The sequence below is a fragment of the Ochotona curzoniae genome, unplaced genomic scaffold (assembly GCF_017591425.1).
Source record: "Ochotona curzoniae isolate NIBS_2020 unplaced genomic scaffold, NIBS_Ocur_1.0 patch75, whole genome shotgun sequence".
NCBI classification, from domain to species: domain Eukaryota; kingdom Metazoa; phylum Chordata; class Mammalia; order Lagomorpha; family Ochotonidae; genus Ochotona; species Ochotona curzoniae.
The window spans coordinates 768047-788216 of NW_024467056.1; the positions used below are offsets into that span (position 1 = coordinate 768047).

Genomic DNA, 20170 nt, shown 5'->3' on the forward strand with positions numbered 1-20170 from the left:
TCTTCCTGACGTGGCCCTTACCCCCCGTACTTGTAGTGCTGCACGGTTTGGGGACCAGCAAACAACCCATGCAGTGTTTGGCTTCCTCTCCTCCAGCTCGACCCAGTTCCTCATCCCTTCAGAAGTAGTCAGACGCCAGATTTGAGTGAGCGCCTACTAGGCATCCGTTAATAAGTTCTTGGGTCTTGACGGTGTTTTAAGCAAAAGCTGGAATTGGGTTGTGTGGAGTAAAGCGGTTCCTAGGCTGGGCAGCGTCAGTAGGTGCCCTGCAAGCCCTGAAAAGTACTGTGCCAGCAGGAAAGAGTTTGGCTGGCCAGGCCACGTCCGGGAAGGACCCCGCGGGCATTTCCCATTCGAAACTAAAATCGAGGCGAGAATGGGTCAGTTTTCATGTCCTTGGCGTGACCGCTGCTGAGACGGACCTACTGCAGCCCTGCTCGCCAGAGGGAGACCAGCGGGCCGCTCTGTGGTTCTCTCAGGATTCGGACTCGCATGCACGCTCGCTGGGCAGCCAGTTACGGTTTTTCATTTTACCGAGTCCGGTCTTCCTCAGCCACACTGACTTCGAGAAAAATCTGACGAGCGTGTTTTTGTCGAAATGCTAGTTTGAGCTTGAAAAAAAAAATCCTAGGAACACGAGTGAAAATTTGTCACTTCTCAAGGACCAGCAGGAGAATATTTTCCCAGAAGCTGCCGATGACCAAGTGCAGGTCATAATTGGCTTTTTAGAAAGATCGCGCAGAAGCCTTGGTGCAGAACTTGGAGGCAGTTGGAGTGACAGGGGCCATGGAAACAGCTGGGAAAGAGGAAATCAGGTAAAAGGGGCTTTCAGGGAGGACTGACTCCTGTGTCCAGAGCCTGGAGTGGGCTGTGTCAGAAATCAACAATCTAACTTTGAAGATTTCATAGAGTTTTAAACTATTAATTGTACTTTTTCATGGAAAAAATTTTAATTTTACTTATTATTATTGTCATTTAATGATACAGTTTCATTGGCTCTGGGATTTCCCTTACCCTCTCTCCAAACCCCTTCCTGCTCACTGAATTCCCCTATATCATTATTGTAGTTCCTCATACACAGCCATATGTCCATCATTGAGGGCATGGACAATGGCAAAGAGTCCAGCATCCTATTGCCAAGATATAGTAAACAGTATCATTGGGAGTCCCATCTTTGTCAGAAAGTAGAGATGCATACTACAATATAAGCTCACATTGATTATTAATTGTACTTGTTATTTGCATGTTTGATAATTGCACAATTAATGTCATAGACTTTAAAGTTCATGGGAAATGGCCTATGGTGGGGGGAAAAATACAGAAATTTACATTTTTTAGGCCAAAATAAATTTACCTTTTAATCCTATTTTCCACTAACTTTTTAAAATTCCTCCCCCCCCCCCCGTGTGAGTAGCGAGCCTCTTAAAAAATACATTTGGTATGTTCCACAGTGCTAACAGTGAGAAAGTTGTGATCAGAACTCTTACAGTTGTATGTCAAACATGATTTTCCAAGGTCAGCATCTCCCTACATTATTTCAAAAGTGAAAAGAGGCTACAATTCTCTAATTTTTGTGTACTTGATTGAAAAAAATGAGTTGAGCAAAGGATTGAATAACTTCCATGATAAACAGTTTTTCATATGGCTAGGTGTACCTGTCTGGGATATTTCCGTGATGTGACAATTGTGTTCCGTCATAGCTTCCTGCCTAATCACGGACATGTAGACAGATGCATGCAGCCACACATCCACGTGAAAGCTAGAGCGGCTTTTCCCCCCTTGGGAGCCGGTAGCTCTTGTAGACAGGTGGGAGACTAACTCAATACAAGCTGAGGGAGAACTATGCACTCATCTTACACACGCTTTTTTCCAGGCACTTGTGTTTAAAAATCACTGAGCCCCTAAACTGTCAACATCATCTTTAAAAAGGGGAGGAGGGCCTGTTTCTACTTCTGGTGTGTTCTGACACCTTGCACATACCCCTGTCATAGCGTTGGATGACTGTGCTGTGATTGCTGGTTAGGCAGGAAGTGTGAGTCTTCCTCAGAGCTCAGCACCTGGTGAAAATATATTCCAAAAGCGGTTTGGCTTTGCCGACTGGCTTAGTTTTGGTTTGGTTTGAAGTTTTCGTTTTGTTCTCTGTTCCTTCACGTTTTATGTTATAGTCATAAGCTTCAGTCATTATTTTTTTTTAAAGATTTACTTATTTTTATTGGAAAGCCAGATATACAGAGAGGAGGAGAGACAAAGATCTTCTGTCTGTTGATTTACTCCCCACGCAACCCCCACAGCCGGAGCTGCGCTGATAGGAAACCAGGAGCCACAAGTTTCTTTTGGGTTGCAGGGTCCCAAGGTTTTGGGTCATCCTTGACTGCTTTCCCAGGCTAGAGGCAGGGAACTGAGTGGGTAGCAGGGCTGCCAGGATTAGAACCAGCCCCCATATGGGATCCTGGTGTGTGCAAAGTGAGGACTTTGACAGCTAGGCTACAGCACCAGGCCCATTCAGTATTTATTTTTAATCAGTTTTTCTTCATCAGTGACAGTGCTGTTTTTCCAATGCTTGATAGGTTAACCCAGAACATATTTCTTGTTTGCTTTGAAGGACTTACACCATAGTGTTCTGCAGTACATGTGCTGTTGCATTATGTCATAGCTGTGAATTTTGAATTTTGCATAGCAGAACAGACTCTAAAGGTTCATTTTTGCCTGCTTGTGTTATACAAAAGTTACCAAAATTATATTCATAAACCCTATGTATGATATAGTTCTTAAATCATCTTTTCATTTTAGTGTTGAGGATGAAGCTGTGGATAAAAACGTTTTTAGAGACTGTACCAAGATTGCATTCTACAGGTAAGGAATACAGTGCTATTTCCTAGATTAAAATATTTCTGACAGTATTTCAAAATGGACACCATTGAGGGCTTGAAAATGAGTAGACTTTCTAAGGTAACAGGCAATTGGGAAATGCAAAGATTAAGGTATTCATCAGCAGGAAACTTTTTTATATGCTATAACATTATGTGCTTACTACTATACTAATAATTTTTTTCAGTAAACATATATTTTATCTTAAAAGCCAATATTTTAAGTTCATCTTAAAATTTTATTTTTGAATAATGTTTCATAGGATTCAAAAATAGTAATATTAGAAATATGCGCAGAAGGGTGTTACTCTTATCCCTGTCCTCTTCCACCTCATTCTTCATATTATCCCTGTAAGTAACCAAATTTGTTAATCTCTCTTCTATCCTGCCAACATTTCTTTTTGTAAACACGTATGTTCTTGTGTCATTGCTTTTTTTATACCAAGTAAGTTTCTATGTATACGATGTACATGGTTAGGTCCCCCCTTTTTTTTCTGCCTCGTAGTTTGCTTTAAAGAGCAATGAAGTTAAGAATTTGTGGATGGTTCCTCCTTTTTTACAACTACATAACATTCTGTTGGTTACCTGAGCTTTTAGTCTGCTCAGTCTGTCCCTTGCTAAACTGTTGGGTTGTTTTTTATCTTTCGTGTGATAGCACTGCCACAATGAAGAGCTGTCCATATGTCATTCCTTACACTTACAGGTGTATTTTTTTTTAAGATTTTTTTTAATTGGGGAGTCAGATATACAGAGAGGAGGAGAGACAGAGAGAAAGGAAGATCTTCCATCTGCTGATTCACTCCTCAAGCAGCCACAACAGCCGGAGCTGAGCCAATCCAAAACCAGGAGCCTTTTTTGCATCTCCCACACGGGTGCAGGGTCCCAAAGCTTTGGGTCATCCTTGATTGCTTTCTTAGGGCACAAACAGGGAGCTGGATGGGAAACGAGGCCATTGGGATTAGAATTGGCAACCATATGAGATCCTGGCAGATGCAAGGCAAGGACTTTTGCTGCTAGGCTACCGTACCAGACCCTTACAAGTGTATTTTAAAGATAGATTTCAAGGACAGGGATAAAAGGATCAAAGAGTTAATGCAACTAACATGTGTTAACTCTTTAAAAAAAAAAAAAGATTTGCTAAATTTTTATTTGGAAGGCAAATTTACAGAGAGAAGGAGAGACACAGAAAGAGAGAAATCTTCCATCTGCTGGTTCACTCCCCAGATGGCCACAATGACCAGAGCTGGACAAAGCCAAAGCCAGGAATTTGGAGTTTCTTATGGGTCTTTCACATGAATGCAGAGGCCCAAGGATTCGGGCCATCCTTCACTTCTTTCTCATGGGACATTAGCAGGGAGATAGATCAAAAGTAGAGAAGCTAGGACTCAAATCAGTGTCCATATAGGATGCTGGTACCACAGGCAGAGGTTTAACACACTATACTATGAAGTCAGTCCAGGAATGTGCTAACTCTTACCAGGTTTCCCTCATAGTGATTGTATTATTGTGTACTTCCATTACCACCATGTGAGGTGCCTGTTTTCCCATGCCTCAAAAACATATCTTTAAAATTTTGCATTGGGTAGGGAGGAGGATGTAGTATTGTGGTGCAGCTGCTACTCACATTGTTGACCTCCCATATCAGGATAGTGGTTCAGAATCCCAGCAACTCCATTTCAAATCCAGCTAGCTTCTGGCTGTGGCTGGCCAGGCCCCACCTTGCAGCCATTTGAGGGGTGAGCCAGCAGAGGCAAGATCTCTTTCTCTGTCTCTGTCTTTAAAAAAAGAAAAAAGATTTATTTTCATTGGAAAGTCAGATATACAGAGAGAAGGAGAGACAGAGAGGAAGATCTTTCATCCTTTGATTCATTCCCCAAGCTGCCACAACAGCTGGAGCTGTGCCTATCTAAAGCCAGGAGCCATGAGCCTCTTCTGGGCATTTCACATGGGTGCAGGGTCCCAAGGCTTTGAGCAGTCCTTGACTGCTTTTCCAGGCCACAAGCAGGGAGCTGGATGGGAAGTGGAGCCACTGGGATTAGAACCAGTGCCCATATGGGATCCTGGCACATGCAAGGTGAGGACTTCAGCCACTAGGCTACTGCACTAGGTCCTCTGTCTCTAACTCACTTTCTCTGTTGCTCTGCCTTTCAAATAAATAGACAAATAAAGCTTTTATATTTAGTCTTCATTTTAAAAGAATACTTTTACTTGATCCTATAATTAAAATAATTTTTAAAAATTGTTTCAGAGGCAGTTTCTTTAGGGAACTATACCTCCCTACTGCCTCCTTATCACAAGAAATAAAAATTTCTCTTGAGCTAAAAAAAGATTACTTCACACATTTTAACATATTATTTATTTACTCTCTGTTCTAGATGGAGAAAGCATATCATTTTAATTCCAAAGAGATACTTTCAAAGAAAGTCTACAGTGAGTGCCTGATCACCTTATTAAACTCTGAGATTATTCAGGATTCTGTTAGGGTTTATTGAGTTACTACTAAAATATCCACTTCATGGAAAAAGAAAGAAAAATTAACCAGCTTGTAGGTGACATCTCTGCAAATTGCCCCATCTTTTCAATAGAGGAGATAAGACACCATCCTCCAGCAATGTTATGTTGAATAATTTCTTTTGTATTTCTTTTAGTACTACTTTTATTAGCATCCTAGTGATACAGACTCTTCCAGTGTCCAGTTTACCCAGTGTCATAGGAATTTTAGTAACTTCCACATAATGATATAGTCTAATGGATGCCTGCAGCCACAAGTAATGCTTATGTGTCTATATCCTGCACGTTCACAGGCGTCAGAAACAGCAGCAGCTCTCAAAGAATTCCACCTATCGGGCATTACTAGATTCAGTCACAACAGGCAAGGACAGCACCAGGTTCCAGATTATTGAAGAAGCAGCAAAGGTGAGAGAACATGTTTTCTACAGAGTGATTGGTTTGTGTGTTTCTTTTGTTTGAATGTTAAAATTATCACAAAAACTAAGTAAACTCTATTTGCTTCAGAAATAAACTTTGTTAGAGAAAGAATGTCATCATTTCCTACCTATACTAATGCCATAATAGCCATATAAATGTGAAATTGCCTGTGTATCAGAGGTTTTCCTAGATGTTTCACGCATGTTATTTCCTTTACATTAGTCTTTGTAATATACCTAAGGGGCATAATCTATTAGACCCAATTTTCAGCTGGTAGCTGGAATTTTCTCCTGTATCTGATAGACTCCATCCAGCACCTATGTACTTTGTTTCACTCTTAGACAACATATAAGGGTACTTCAAAAAGCTCATATGTAAATGAACTCAAAATAGAATGTATACTTTTCAGCAACTTTTTGAAAACTTCTCGGACAGTTGAACCTACAGACAGTAAAATACAGATTCAGTGACTGTCCACAGCTCAAACTGTGAGTGGACCAGAGGACAGTTAGAGGGGCCACAGGTTGGAAACTCAAGTCACAAATGTTCCACCTGCTGAGCAGCTTCACTAGCATTCACCATAGTTGCCACATAGTGAAGAGCATAGCACAGCATCTCTGAAATGCTCTTTCTGTTCTGTCAAGTTATCATGCTTCAGACATGCCATATACATCAGCCAGATACACAGGAAATGCTAGGGGCTGTGTTAGAAAGCATCATTGCACAGAAGTACCTGGCCCTCACTTCCGGATCCTTCACCATATTTTAAGGCACCCTGAATTTCTAGGGCTTCATAGACCAAAATGACTTTCCTGATAATTTGTGTAACTGAAACATGGTTAAGGCCACGTGGTCTGTGTCTCCTAACATCTTGAATCAACTGTACCAACCTACTAACAAACTATTCTGGGAAGCCAGCTTCAAGCTGAACGAAATCTTGTGATTGCCATAGTAGTGCTATATGGAAGAAAGTTCACAGAACAAGAACTACTCCACAACATCAAGGGGTCCTTGCTAACATTTATAAGGCCTTTTGTTTAGAAAAGAGTCCCAACTTTGTTCCCAGACAGAAGGAGCAGTTACTCAGTAAGGAAGGGTATTTTTGTTAGGATGCTTTAGAGGCTTTATCCATTTCCTTGATATGGAATCCTGTGCTATAACTGCCTTGCCCAAATTTCAGTGTAGAGGGCGTAGTGTCATTTTGAGAGTTTGGTATTCTCTATTCTCTGTCCCCAGCTTCTGCTAACCTAAAGTCAAAGTCATGGTGGTAATTTCTTTTAGCTGCAGAGATGGGAAAATTAGCCTTTCTCTAAAATCTAATACTGATTCTCATGTTACCAGCTTGCTGGAAAGTTTTGCTCACCTTTTTGCTGTACATGTTGAGTATCATGAATTCTCAGCTCTCGGTAATCTCCAGAAGTTCTGGATCCCCTACTACTGTACCAAGTCTCCTCCACTATACTGTGTTTTGTAGCCTAGTTTGGTAACTGAGTTTCTTGGAGCATGAAGCAGCACTGATTTCCCTCCTGAAGAGCTACCTACGATTTGCATATTGCTTCATAAATGACCCCCAGCCAAACCCTATCCGGGGTCAGCAGAAGCATTTGTCTCCCAGAAGTGGAATGAGTCCATCAGAGGGTTTCCTGGACCTTAAGGTCTGCCATCAGCTGTCAGGAACTGCCTTGTCCCATTTTTCCTTTCCTTGTCTTGTTTTCCTTCCTGTTTCACTTGTACCTAACACCAGGGAGTTGCAGTTTCTTGTGGTCTGGGCAAGAATCCCTCCTCTCCTTTGGGGAAGCTTACTATGTTAAGGACATAGAAGTCTGCTCTCCTGGAGACATTTAGAGGCAGAGTAAATGATACTAAATCACCCTGAATGCTAATTGTGGAACAAAATGAAACAATCTCAACCCAACTGGAGGCCAGTATAGTGGTGGATCTCTGTAGGTGCCCTTGCCCATGATGTGGTTTAGTTTTTTTTCTTTGGATCCCCAGAATCTGAAGGTCGATGCTGTTCAGGTCAGGGTCCAACAGATCAGGATGCCTTCAGTCCTGGAGGACTTCCCTAGGATCTCCGTATAAGACAGAAGCTGGCTCAGAAGGGAGCTTCAGAGGATCCTGGATGTCACTGACAGAGCTTTCGGGACTGAGACCTGTGTGGACCCCTCCAGGATAGGTGCAGAAATACCACAGCCATCTAGACAGTCTTTGCCTTAGGCAAATAGTGCCCTTGCAAGGCCCCTCTTGTCACAGTGTATTCAGATGATGACCAAGGATTCAGATGTCATCCTGGTTGGGGCATGAAGATGCAGACAGTCTTCTTGAAAATCATCTGCACTCTGTGTTGAGTTCATTGTGTAATGTAAGAGTCTCTGTTAAAGGTTGTCACTGTGATGAGACATGAGTTTTAAAGGAAATGCAGATTAAGATCTGCCATGAATATGGTCTGAAGATTTAAAACTCACTGTCTCCATCTGCTTAATCAGAATGATAGCCTTAAATGTCAAGCTCTCAGAGCCCAGAGTCTGAGAGGATCACATTCGGCTCACAGCTGATGTTCTCAAATTGCACAGAGGAGGCAGATTCCTACAGACTCAGTACTCCTAGTGCTTACCCACCCCCACACCTTTGAAACCCAAAAGACAGTACATTTAGAGTTGTCAAGATTTGTTGTTAATTTTTTTAAAGCCTTCCTCTTTTTTTTCAGTTTTTGTTTTATGTATTTTTAAAAAGTCTTCCTCTTGATTTGTTTCCCCCATTCTGCCCTTAATAAACAACCAGGAAACAGAATTCAGCTTCATTCAACATTTTCTAAGCCTGGACTGCCATTAACAAAGCACCAACTGAGGGCAAACAGTCATTTATTTCTCACCGTTCTAAAAGCTGGAAACTCCAAGATCAAGGTGCTATCACATTCATTGTCTGCCCTGGGTCCTCTACTTTGCTGTCTCCTTCTTGGTGGCATGGAGTGGAAGGAAATATTGTCTAATCTTTTATTATCAGAACACTAATCCCATGCTGTATGGACTCTACCCATATGGCTTCATCTAAACAAGGCATCATCTCCAGATACTGTAAACAGTAGGGAACTAGAGCCTCAACACATGAATATGACAGTGGACACAGTTCAGTCCATGGCAAACATGATGCTCCCAGAACACAGTAATGTTACAGAATAAGTAGAAGTATTGACTTATATGTTGTCATCTGGGCTTGGAGGGCAAGTTCTGATGCATGTCTTTGCAGGGTCCCAATGTCTTGTTGGACTTACTCTTCATGCCAGAATAATCAGATAAATACTTGGTAAAGAAGCTTGCAAAATAAAGCCTAGGAAGAAATAGATCAGAACAGGGTTGATTTCTTTTTAAGAACTGTTTTTTTCTTTTTTACAATGATCAATTTTCTACCTAAAGTGAAACTTCGACCCGGTTTGAGAAATAGAGCTGACACAGTTCCTCAGACATCAATGCAGGGAACCGTATGCTTCTCTTCCAGGTATGAAGAACTGCTGGCAAGGCTGTTGGGAGCAGAGCTTTATGTCCAGCCTACTTCATTTTGCTAATTTTGATGCTTTCTCATGATATGCACGACCATTCAACAGCACATCACTTTCTTTTGCAGCCTGTTAAAAAGATTATACCAGAGACAAAAGTTTCTAGCTGCTTCTGCAAGGATGCAATGATGTCTCTACCACTCCATCTCAAACTGATGAAATTAAGATTTTGTACAACCACTTACCTCCTCAGCAGATCACTTGCCAACCTGCACTGTTTCTGCAGAAATGGCCAAAAACAGGCAGCTAACTTGGGAACTGGACACACAATAAGAAGCGCACCTGGACAGGCTAATTTCCTTGAGGATAGGCTAACACCCAGCATGAAGTCAGCATCAGAGAATCAGTAATTGCAATAAATCAACTGACTGTAACCGTGGAAGGGCTAGGTCATGTCCTATAGCAATTTAGTGAACACTTAAACCAGTCCTCTGAAGCCTAGAGGTCTGGATAACTCATTGGGAGTAGTGGCTCACTCTTCTTGACCTTTTAATGAACACTTCTTTATATCATAGAAACATGATGCTGAAAAGAAAAGCAAAATTCAGCCAGTAAGGAGGAGTTGATAAAGTCATGGTCACTCTTCTTAACAAACTTTATTACAGTCTCTACTAGTTGGGATTCCCAAATGTGGACAAATAATAAGTTATTTTCAGATATTTGTGACCAATCCTCTGCCTGAATTCATAGGCAAAGTTGGTTTTACTACATGATTTTTTCCCCCAAAGATATATTTAAAAGCAGAATTACAGAGAGAAGGAGAGAGAGAGCTTCCATCTGTCAGTTTACTTCCTAAATGGCTATATTAGCCAGGACTGGGCCAAGATGAAGCCAGAAACCAAAACTTCTTCTGGGTCTTTCGCAGGAGTTGAAGGAGTTCAAACACTTGGGCCATCTGCTGCTGCTTTGCCAAGGCACATTAGCAGGGTACTGGATCAAAAGTAGAACACCCAGGACAGGAGCTGGCACCAATATGGGATGCTTGCTTTGCAGGCAGAAGCTTAAGCAACTATGCCATAGCATTGCCTTCCTACCACCATGATTTTTACATAATGACTCACACTTTTGCCCATGTGACCATTCAAAATTGAGCTTATAAGAAAGAATCAGGTTTTATTTTTACAGTATATGGAAGAAATAAGAAAAAGGAAATTACAGTTCTTTTTCCAGACTCTTCGAAATGAGCCTTTCTACGAAAGGATATATGAAAACCAAGTAGAAACTTAAAAAGAACGTCCAAAAGGTATTTCTTCTCTGAAGACCTGTCTTAGCTCTGTTCATAAGTGGACTTTGCATACCTTTAGCATTTCTAAGGGACTGAAATTCATGCTCTCTAATCTCATTTAAAAGCTCCATTTAATATTTTAAATATATTTTCACTTATTTTATATAAATCTTTTTTAAAAAGCTTTATTTTTATTGGAAAGGCAGATAATACAGAGAGGAGGCGAGACAGAGAGGAAGATCTTTCATCCGATGATTCACTCCCCAAGTGGCCACAATAGCTGGAACAGAGCCGATCCGAAGCCAGAAGCCTCTTCCGGGTCTCCCAAATGGGTGCAGAGTCTCAAGGCTTTGGTCCGTCCTCGACTGCTTTCCCAGGCCACAAACAGGGAGCTGGGTGGGAAGCAGAACCAAAGTGATTAGAACCGGTGCCCATGTGGGATCCCAGCACATGCAAAGCGAGGACTTTAGCTACTAGGCCACCACGCCAGGCCCACAAATGATGTCTTAATTTTTTATGCCAAACGTTCTCCCTACCCCAATTCTTATTCTTACATATGTAACTTAGAATGGACATATGTCCCAATTTTTCAAGGTTAATTTCAGTTTATGGCTATTACTTCACGTCCTCATAAATAGAAACCCCTTAACTATATAAGATCTGGTTCAATTATATATTGATACAGGCATAGGATTCATAGAGGTTTTTTTTTTTGTTGCTACCACAGATGCAGTTGACCAAGTACATACTTAGATTGGAGGGTTTTTATTATTGCCACTTTTCTCCGATCGAACATAGGATTTTAACCTGCTTTTCTGGTTAGTGTAATTTGACTACCTTAGAACAAATCATCCTTAGGGTAACCTGTTGAGGCTAATCTCATATATCTATTCCCAGATTCCTCTTGTGGCTGAAATTTATGGTATAGAAAGAAATATTTTCAGGCTTAAAATCAATGAAGAGACTCCCCTGAAGCCCAGATATGAAGTTTCTGATGTTGTCACAAGCAAGCCAAGTATTGTAAAGTAAGTCAAATAACAAGGTGTTTTAGCTAGATCCTCAGTATGTTCTTGTGCAAGTAATTGAAAAGTAAATTTTGTTTTGCTTATCTTATCTGTTCACTGTGTATTTACTGTCAGAGTTGGTATTCAATTATTTGGGTATAACTATTGGTTTTCTGTGTTATCAAATCTTTTTTTTTTTTAATCCACCATTTGACTTATCAGCACTTAATATGGAAAGAGGCGGAACTTTGGATCCTCACTCTAACTCACAGTGGAAATGGTTTATTTGTCAGCCCTTGAGAGAAAGTGGAAGGAAAGCTGCTTTATTTATGCACTCAAATTAGCGCCAGGAGCCCTAATTAGCCAAACTCACTTGTTGAGAGTAATTTATAGTCAGTCTGACTCTCCATTAATTAAGGGTATTCTCAGAAGTCTAACTTGTAATCTTACTTAGAATCAGAGATAAATTAATAGCCAGTGCCTACAGGGAAAAAAATCTCAGCATACTAAAAACATTTTTTACATACTTGAAAACTTTCACCATTTCTCATTATACTTTCCAGGGATATTTCAGCTTGGCTTTGCCAGTTGATTTCTGGGTTTTTTTAAATGTTATTTTTACTAATGGGATATAAGATGGTACCCAGTGCTTTCATTTTTATTATTTAATTATTATGGCTAATAAGATGTTTAGGATAAATTAATTCAGTTATGATAGAAGTATTGAAAACTGAGCCACTATAAATGCCAAGAACTTAGGTAATGAGAATTCAAAAGAGACGTTTCTCAAGGCTTTTGTTTAGTGGTAGAGTCAGTGAATATACATAGCTAGTTATCATGTTACTTTTTTATTTTCTTAGCTGATTCACCTTATTAGTTGATCCTGTCACATTTTTGCATTTGTGTTCATAAGTAAAATTAGACTGTAATCTTCTGTTTCTATGTTACCTTTTCCATAAAGCAAAGGCAATGATAAATAGTAGCTTTAGAAATAAATGCAATATTTCAGTTTCTGTTCCAACCTGTTGTTATGGAGTCTTTGACTAATACAGCAACTAGAAAGCTAAAAAGTACATTTCCCCAATACCCTTGTAGCTGAAGGTTCTGATAGAATTCATCTTCTACCAGTCATTTACACCTTCAGAAATCTTGAACTGAGTTTCCCATTTTGCTGGTTTGATCTGGCAACTGTGGTGCGGCCATTCATTAGGGCCTTGTTTTTCTGGATCTCTGGAAACAGCGAAGGCAGTATGATCTTGGAGCCCAGTAATTGCCACAGCACATCTGATCATTCAGCTTCCTGGCTCTGGATAAGATAGAAGTTCTCCTGGCCGTATTGTTACACAGTATTGTTCTAAAGTTCATTTCTAGAGCACCAGCCTGAACCCTACTACCATAACTTTTGCCATGATGTTACGAACATTTAATTCTGCATGTTATGTCTATACTTCCTGCTTAAAATAGCCAGGACTGTGTCTGTTATGAAAAAGTGAGCCCTGTTGGATAGAGTTATTAGTATAAGAGGTGGGTAAAATCAAAAGACTCTCCAGGTGGGAATATAAGGTTGGTTGGCTAATTTAGTTGAATTTGAAGGCAAAAAGAATCTGATTACCATTAGAGGATGAACTACTAGGTTTATAGCCAGAATTGTGCTTACCCCAAAATATATATATATTGAAACCCTAAAATCAGGTACCTCAGAATGTGTCTGTGTATAGAGATAGGGCCTTTGAAAAAGTAATTACATCTAAATAAGGTCACTGAAGTGGGCCCAAATCCAGTGTAATTGAAAGTCTCAGGAGCAGAGATTAGGACACACACACACACCAACAACTGTACCCAGGACCCAGCTAGAAGGCAGCCATCTACAAGCCAAGGAAGTAGGCCCCCTAATCATGCTAACATCTAGGTCTTGGACACATAACCACCAGAATTGTAAGAAAATACATTTATGTTGTTTAAACTATACAATCTGGGATACTTTATTATGGCAGTCCTGTTAAACTAATGTAAGTAAAACCATGACATTCTGTAGTAAAATTACTACCAGTAGTCAGCAGAAATTAGTGTCTTTTTTTATCTTTATTAAAAAATCAGATTTACAGAAAGGAGGAGAGACAGAGAGGAAGATCTTCTATTCAATGATTCACTTCCCAAGTGGCCACAATGGCCTGAGCTAAGCCAATCTGAAACCAGGAGCTAGGAGTGTCTTCTGGGTCTCCCATGGGTGCAGGGTCCCAAGACTTTGGGCTGTTCTTGACTGCTTTCCCAGGCCACAAACAGGGAGCTAGATGAGAAGCAGGGCTGCCAGGATTAGAACCGGCGCTCATATGGGATCCTGGCATGTACAAGGCAAGGTTTAGCCACTAGGCCCAAAATAAGTGTCTTTTAAAACTAGTCTCCTGTCTGTATATCTGACTTTTATTTATTTATATTATTTTTATATTTTATAAATATATAAAATGCTTTTCTAAATATATAACATATAGATATATTTTAATATTTATTTTATTTATGAAAAGTAATAAATCTCTAAAAAAAACTCTACTAAACCAGGTAGTAGACATTATGGTTGTCATGCAGAACTCAAAATTCAAAGGCATGCCAATTGCCAGGTATCCCCACAAAAAAGCCTGAAGGCAAAAAAGTCCGAGGGTTTTAAATTTTTTTAAAGTTTATTTTTTCTATTTGAAAGGCGGAATGACAGCGAGAGAAGGATATAGAAAGAGATAGCTTTCAGGTGTGTGTTCCCTTTCTAAATGTTCTCCAAGGCTAGAGCTGAGCCAGGACAGAACAGGAGCCTGGAGGTCCATTCGGGTCAGCCTCATGATTGGAAAAGACCAACTTCTTATTTGAGCCATCTTCTTCTGATTTCCTAGGCATAGCAAGGAACTGGATCAGAAATGTAATAATTTGGAGTCTCAGACTGTTTCTTCAATGTGAGATGCAAGCATTGCAGGTGGAAGCTTTACCAGCTATGCTGCAATGTCAGATGTCAGTTCCTGGGTTTAGATTTTACAGAGCAATGTCATAGAAACGAAAAAATGCTTTACATGTATGTTCCCTCCAAAAGTTCAATTTCTATTAGAATTTTTACTTTATAACTGAGATAACTGAGACCTAAATAGGTTGAATTATTTGTAAGGTAGAGTGATGTTCAGTCAAGCTGTCAATCCCAAAGCCTTTGCTTTGGCGACAGTTCTCTACTGCTTTTTTTTAACCTGATTTTTTTTTTTGCATTTTATTTTTTATGATGTTTACATAATTGATTAGGGTGAGAAGGGTCGGGGATTAGGGGAAATTGTGTGAGACCATTGTTTTCACATTTTCTTTTTTCTTGTTCCTGTGTCTGGAAGAAGGAGGGAGAGAAGAGAAGAAGCCACACCCAGCCTCCCAACCACCTCAGTACCGGGAATGGGGAACAGCCACCCAGTATCATCCCAGGGTCCCTAATGTGGAGCATGTTCTGAGGGTTCTGCTTAAGTGGTTTTGATAGTTCTGAAATGCTATTGATCTTGCCAATCCAAGGATGAAGAAATCCTTCCAAGGTCCATTGACTGACATAGTCCACCTCAGAGTCTCCATTCACCCAGATATTTGCTGTTAACACTTGGCTGGGCTAGTGGTCCCAATTTTTCTGCCCTCCTTCCTCTGTTATGGTACCAGATGTCCTCTACAGGTTCCTGTGGACTGCCATATCCTCTGTATACATCAGGCTGTGCTGTCCGCTACTCCGTCTTAGCCACTAAACAGGTCCAGCTCTCACACTTGCACTCCATGATCAGACCACAGATCCTGTCATTCTCCCCATGGTTGGAGTTCTGAGTCCAACAGTTCAGTTAGGGAGATCTCCAAAGACACTTCATCTGAAGTGATCCAAGACCTGACCCTTTGTGTGCTTGCCAGTACTGGGTCTGGCTCAGTCCATCACCCACACCAGCCTATGCATACACTAGTAGTTGCAATTGCTGGGTCAGTTCTGTCTCCAGCTCCATCGCCTACGCAAACCAAAGGGTGCTGTAACCTAGCCCGACCCAGCGTACTTAGGCCTCACATATACCAGTGGGAGCTGCAGCCTAGTCAGAGAAACCTCTAATATCCCCTGCTAGGCCTGCCCCTAGCCCTGATTCCCTAAGCTTACTGGTATGTGCAGCAGACTGATCCAGTCTGTCCAATATCTCATTCAGCACTAGTACATGTTGATGGGCATTGAAGCCTAGCTTAACCCAACCAATCCCACTATGCAGCACACACTTGTGCTGGCAGGTGCCACTCCCTGTCTAATCAGGCCTGCCTCCAGCCCTGGTTCTCATGCTCTCCAGTTAAGAATCTCAACTCAGGGGCTCGGCAGCGTGGCCTAGCGGCTAAAGTCCTCGCCTTGAATGCCCCTGGATCCCATATGCATGCCAGTTCTAATCCCAGCAGGTCCACTTCCCATCCAGCTCCCTGCTCATGGCCTGGGAAAGCAGTTGAGGACGGCCCAAAGCTTTGGGACCCTGCACCCATGTGGGAGACCTAGAAGAGGTTCCTGGTTCCTAGCTTCAGATTGGCGTAGCATCAGCCGTTGTACTCACTTGGGGAGTGAATCATCGGAAGGAAGATCTTCCTCTCTGTCTCTCCTGCTTTCTTTGTATATCTGACTTTGTAATAAAATAAATAAATCTAAAAAAAAAGAATCTCAACCCATCACTCCCAGTCCCAGATCTTGCACTTTCCAGGTGGTTCTGCAGTCTAACTTGATAGGATTTGCCTCCTAGTTTCAGCACTTGCCAGCTGATGCTGTGGCAAAACCTAGCTGGCCCATACCCACTCTGGCTTATGTATGTATCAATGGATACAGTCAGTTACCCTGGTTGACTCTTCCCCAACCCAGTTATTTTTTTAAGATTTACTTATTTGAAAGCCACACTTAAAGAGCGAGAGAGGGAAACCCCCAGCCCCCAGAAAATTGATCTTCCATCTGTTGCCTCACTCCCTGATTGGCTGCAATGGCTGAAGCCAGGAGTCTGGAACTCCATCCAGGTCTGGTATGTGGGTGGTAGAGGCCCAAGTACTTGCGCTGTCTTCTACTGCCCTCACAGGTGCAATAGCAGGGAGTTAGATTGGAAGTGGAGTAACCAGGACTTGAACCAGTGTTCGTATTGGCTGCCAGCATTGCAGTTATCAATATAACATGCAGTGCCACAATGCCAGCCCCTCTATTCCTTTATTTGTATTGTGTCAATGAATAGATTACTGTTTAATTAGTTTGAATTGCAAATTGCGTAGAACCATATAAACCTATAGTAATTTATTTTTCTCTTTGTGCTTTGTTTCCTAGGCTGATTTCCTGCTCAGGAGATTCAGGCAGTATGGTACTGACAAATGAAGAAGGAGATATAAAGTTTCATATCATAGCAAAGCCATTCAAGGTAGACTTGGTATCAGGAGAAGAGGTTGTGATGAGCATAAATTCCCTGGGCCAATTATACTTTGAACATCTACAGGTTCCTCACAAACAAAGGTATTTTCACAGATTATTTGAAACATGAAGACCTTAATCTGATTGTGAATACCAGTCACCAAGTAGATAACTGAAAGTCACTCTAATTTATTTGCTGTAGTGTTGACCTGAGACATTTCATTTTTTTCAGGTAATTACAGGGACTTTAGGACAAAAGTGACTCCCAAGTTTTGGTAATTTTAACATTTATTTGAATGGCAAAGTGACAGAGAGATGGGAAGACACACAAACAGGATAAGAGAAAGATACACAGAGCGATATCTTCCATCCACTGGTTCACTCGCCATGTGCCTACTACAGCTTGGGCTGGATCAGGCCAGAACCATTAACCCAGAACTTAATCTAGGTCTCCCAAATGGGCTTCAGGTATCCACATGTTACCTCTCAGAGTATACATTAACAAGAAGTTGGAATTCAAAGTGGAGCCAGACATTCCAAGTGGCATCATAACTGTTGTGCCTAACTCCTGCCCTGGACCTTTTTAATATTTATTTTTATGTTTTCATTTATTTGGAAGACAGAGAAAGAGATATTATATCTGCGTATTCACCCCCCAGATGCTCTCCAACAGCTGGGGCTGTGCCAGGATAAAGCCAGGATCCCACAACTCAGTCTTGATTTCCCTTGTGGGTGGCAATGACCCAAGTACTTCAGCCATCACCTGCTTCCTTTTGGAGTGAGCATGAACAGGAAGCTGGATTGAAAGCAGAGGTGGAACTCTCATGCAGAATATGAGCATCCCAAATGGTATCTCAACGGCTATACCAAATGCCCCCACCTACACTACCTAGACTACTATTTTTAATCTTGTTTTTTTTTTACAACTAGTGGTTTTGTGAATAATCATATATATGAAATATTTTGTATACATAAAAGTATAACTATAGAACAGAGCTACCTTGAATAAACAAATAACCGGAGAAGAAATGAAAGTACCATTGAGTGTCTTAAAAGATAGTTTATCGGGCCTGGCACAGTAGCCTAGTAGCTAAAGTCCTCACCTTGAATGCACCAGAATCCCATATGGGCACTGGTTCTGGTCCCAGCAGCCCCACTACCCATCCGTTCCCTGCTTGTGGCCTGGAAAAGCAGTCGAGGACAGCCCAAATCCTTGGGACCCTGCACCTGTGTGGGAGACTGGGAGAAAGTTCCTGGCTCCTGGCTTCGGATCGGCATAGCACTGGCCATTGCAGCTGCTTGGGGAGTGAATCAATGGATGGAAGATCTTCCTCTTTGTCTCTCCTCCTCTTTGTATATCTGACTTTCCAATAAAAATAAATCTTTTTTTTTAAGAACCGGTGCCCATATGGGATCCCGGGCGTGCAATGCGAGGACCCTAACCACTTGCGCCACCGCGCCGGGCCCAAAAAAATAAACCTTTTTTTTTTTAATTAATTTATTTATTTTTTTATTGGAAAGGCGGATATACAGAGAGGAGAGACAGAGAGGAAGATCTTCCTTCCGATGATTCGCTCCCCAAGTGAGCGCAACGGGCCGATACTATGCCGATCCGAAGCCAGGAGCCTCTTCCGGGTCTCCCACGCGGGTGCAGGTTCCCAAAGCTTTGGGCCGTCCTCGACTGCTTTCCCAGGCCACAGGCAGGGAGCTGGAAGGGAAGCAGGGCTGCCTGGATTAGAACCAGCGCCCATATGGGATCCAGGGGCATGCAAAGCGAGGACCTTTAACCACTTGCGCCACCGCGCCGGGCCCAAAAAAAAAATAAATCTTTAAAAAAAAGATAGTCTGCATCATTAATGATCACAGAAATACAGACTGAAATACATTGTCTATTCTAAAATTTTAGATTGATAAAGGCTGAAAAGATTGATGAAATCAATTGTTGTTAGGAATGTGGGAAAATGAGTAACCAAATATACCTGCAAATGGAAGAATAATTTTCACAATCTGTCCAGAAGACTATATGTTAGTTTGCAGTATACTAGGGGTACCATGATGAGGAGAACTATGCTTTCTAGCTTGTTTATTTATGATTTGTTGAAATATTATGAGTATGTATTACACAGGTTATAAAAAATTTGATAGAGATATTTTTAAAGAATTGAGAAAACTTGGGCTCGATTGTGAGGGCTCAGTGGCTAAATGCTTACCTCGCAAGCACCAGGATCCCATATGGGCAATGATTTGTGTCTCAGCTGCTCCACTTTCTATCCAGCTACCTGCTTTTGGCCTGGGAAAGCAGTGGAGGAAGGTCCAGAGCCTTGGGATCTTATACCCGTGTGGGTGACCCGGAAGAAACTCCTGGCTCCTGGCATCAGTTTGGCTCAGCTCCAGCTGTCGCAGCCACTCGGGGAGTGACCCAGCAGATGAAGATCTTTCTGTCTTTTTCTTCTCAATATAAACCTGATCTGCCTTTCCAAAAAAAAATAAATCTTTTCAAAAAATTAAAAACCTCAAGTACATCTATATTTTTATAAGAAATCAAATTGTTCAGTTAGTATGTCACTAATGTTCAATCTTATAAGCTTTTATTTGCATAATTTATATTCAATGTTAACATAATTTATGGACTCTCAAAGTTGGAAATGAAACTATTGAACAAAATTCTGTCAGTTTTGTCATTGAAGTGTTACTATTTTATTTGTATTCAAACAGAACTACCAAAGAAAATGAGAAGAATGTCTCAGGTGACACCTACAAGGTAATGTAGATTGAGTGATGGGGTTTGTTGCATTCACCATATTCATCATCATAAAGCAGACAATGAATTGTATTTCTGTAGAAGAATGCTTGTTCTATCACATATAAACGGGCTACTTCTTTCTTTTTTTTTTCCCGTAAACTTTCTTTTTGCTTGAAAGTCACAATTACAGAGAGAGGAGAGACATACAGAGAGATCTTCAATTCACTGGTTCATTCCCCAAGTAGCCACCACAGCCAGAGCTGCACTGATCGAAACCCAGCAGCCAGGAGCTTTCTCCAGGTCTCCCATGTGGGTTCAGTATTCCAAGGCCTGGGCCATCCTCTACTACTTTCTCAGACAACTGACCCATGTTGGTGAGCATGAGAAAAGGGTACTTTTCCTCCCTTTCCAAACAGAAATTAAGAGCAAGTGTGAGAGAGCCTTGTACA

General features: G+C 41.3%; 1 protein-coding gene across 1 annotated transcript in view; it reads left to right on the forward strand.

The window, feature by feature from the left end:
• Positions 1–322: 322 nt before the first annotated feature.
• Positions 323–20170, forward strand: part of LOC121168207 (neutral alpha-glucosidase C) — a 53927-nt gene continuing 34079 nt past the window's right edge. Inside the window, exons 1-6 of the mRNA XM_040998105.1 lie at positions 323–815; positions 2791–2853; positions 5672–5783; positions 11471–11598; positions 16898–17080; positions 19694–19739. Coding sequence (XP_040854039.1) covers positions 787–815; positions 2791–2853; positions 5672–5783; positions 11471–11598; positions 16898–17080; positions 19694–19739 — 561 coding nt within the window. The 5' untranslated portion in view covers positions 323–786. The remainder of the gene's footprint in view (positions 816–2790; positions 2854–5671; positions 5784–11470; positions 11599–16897; positions 17081–19693; positions 19740–20170) is intronic.